Genomic DNA, 1,658 nt, shown 5'->3' on the forward strand with positions numbered 1-1,658 from the left:
GATTACAGGCGTGAGCCACTGCGCCTGGCCTCTTTTTTATTTTTAAAATATTTTTTGTACAATTTGTTTTATAAATGAGTTGGTCATTTTGAACCTTCCCTATGACCATCTTATCTCTGTTCGAATTATTGTAGTGACAAGAATCAGTCACTTAAGCTTATTTAAAGTTATTTCTATTCAATAATATTTTTTGTTTATTTTAACTCTGGAAACAAGTTATTCATTTATGCTTTCAACAAGTATTATATTACATATGATTAGGTTGGTACAAAAGTAATTGCAGTTTTTGTGATTAAAAATAATGGCAAAAATCACAGTTACTTCTGCACCAACCTATATGCCAGGCCTTGTGCTAGATTCTGAGGGTATAAAGATGCTCATAACCTGGCCCTTATCTTAGAGGAGCCACAGGAGAGTGGGTGAGAAAGGCATATAGGAGCAGAGATTTTATGGTAAAGTAGATAATCAGACTAACTGAGGGATGAACAAAGTGCTGTGGGCTCAGAGTGGACAGTGATGAGTTGGCAGGAGAAAGAGTTCAATACACTTAAAAAAACAGTGCAACTGTCTTCTTATCTAATACCTTACTCACTTGTCTTTCTTACAGATTTGTCCATTATGATTTTGTATTGGAAAGTGATTGGTGACAAATTTTTTATAATACATCATTGTGCGTCCCTGTATGCATACTACCTTGTACTGGTGAGTTCCAGGATTTTCTGTGGCCTAACTAGTAGACAAGATTGGGAATAGTGATGTAAGGGTGAACATAAATTAAACATACAATTCTTAGTTTTTAAAGACCATCTCCAGATGCATTCAGGGATTGCTTTTGTGATATGCTGTCTTGTGTATTAACTAAAATAATAACTTTTTGTGTGTCTGTGTTGGTGTGTCTGTTTGTATTCATAGATTTTGAGAATCTTAATTCCTAATTCTTAATTCTTTGAATTTCCATTTAAAACCTTCAGGACTGTGTAGCTATAGATATTTGTCTGTATTTCTAGATGCATTTATGATTTAACAGCAAAGGGTATGAGCCAGTGAAAATATTTCTTTTCCGTTTAATTCCATGTGCAATTACATATACATCCATAATTACATTTAAGTAGTTTGGAGCAGTGGAGAAATCTTGCTCAGACTTTATCAGAATTCAAAGACCAAGGTTAATAGAGGATTCTTCCAACAGATCTCAGGCAGTAAAGCATATTAAATTATATATCTAAAATTTCTACGTATACATTTGTAAACTAGCAATTTTATATTCCTTGCATGTTTGTTAGGTTTCTCTAGAATCATTTGGTTTTCAACATAAATATACCAATGAACTCAAGATATATATTGCAACTGCAATTTTTTTTCCTAAAGATGGTTGCTTTTTTGTATGTCTGTCTTCTATTGTTATAGTATAAAATTTATCTTTTTTTTTGAGACACAGTCTCACTCTGTCACCCAGGCTGGAGTGCAGTGGCGCGATCTCGGCTCACTGCAAGCTCCGGCTCCCGGGTTTACACCATTCTCCTGCCTCAGCCTCCCGAGTAGCTGGGACTACAGACGCCCGCCATCTCGCCCGGCTAGTTTTTTGTATTTTTTAGTAGAGACGGGGTTTCACCGCGTAGACCAGGATGGTCTCGATCTCCTGACCTCGTGATCCACCC

At 36.1% G+C, this 1,658-nt stretch overlaps 1 protein-coding gene across 1 annotated transcript in view; it reads left to right on the forward strand.

Annotated features, from left to right (window-relative positions):
• Window positions 1–1,658, forward strand: part of LOC105510321 (transmembrane protein 56-like) — a gene marked incomplete at its 5' end in the record, with an annotated part of 46,909 nt that overhangs the window by 3,419 nt on the left and 41,832 nt on the right. The window contains 1 exon segment of the mRNA XM_011940037.1: window positions 566–702. Coding sequence (XP_011795427.1) covers window positions 566–702 — 137 coding nt within the window.

The sequence above is a fragment of the Colobus angolensis genome, unplaced genomic scaffold (assembly GCF_000951035.1).
Source record: "Colobus angolensis palliatus isolate OR3802 unplaced genomic scaffold, Cang.pa_1.0 Scaffold186, whole genome shotgun sequence".
In the NCBI taxonomy this organism is placed as follows: Eukaryota; Metazoa; Chordata; class Mammalia; order Primates; family Cercopithecidae; genus Colobus; species Colobus angolensis.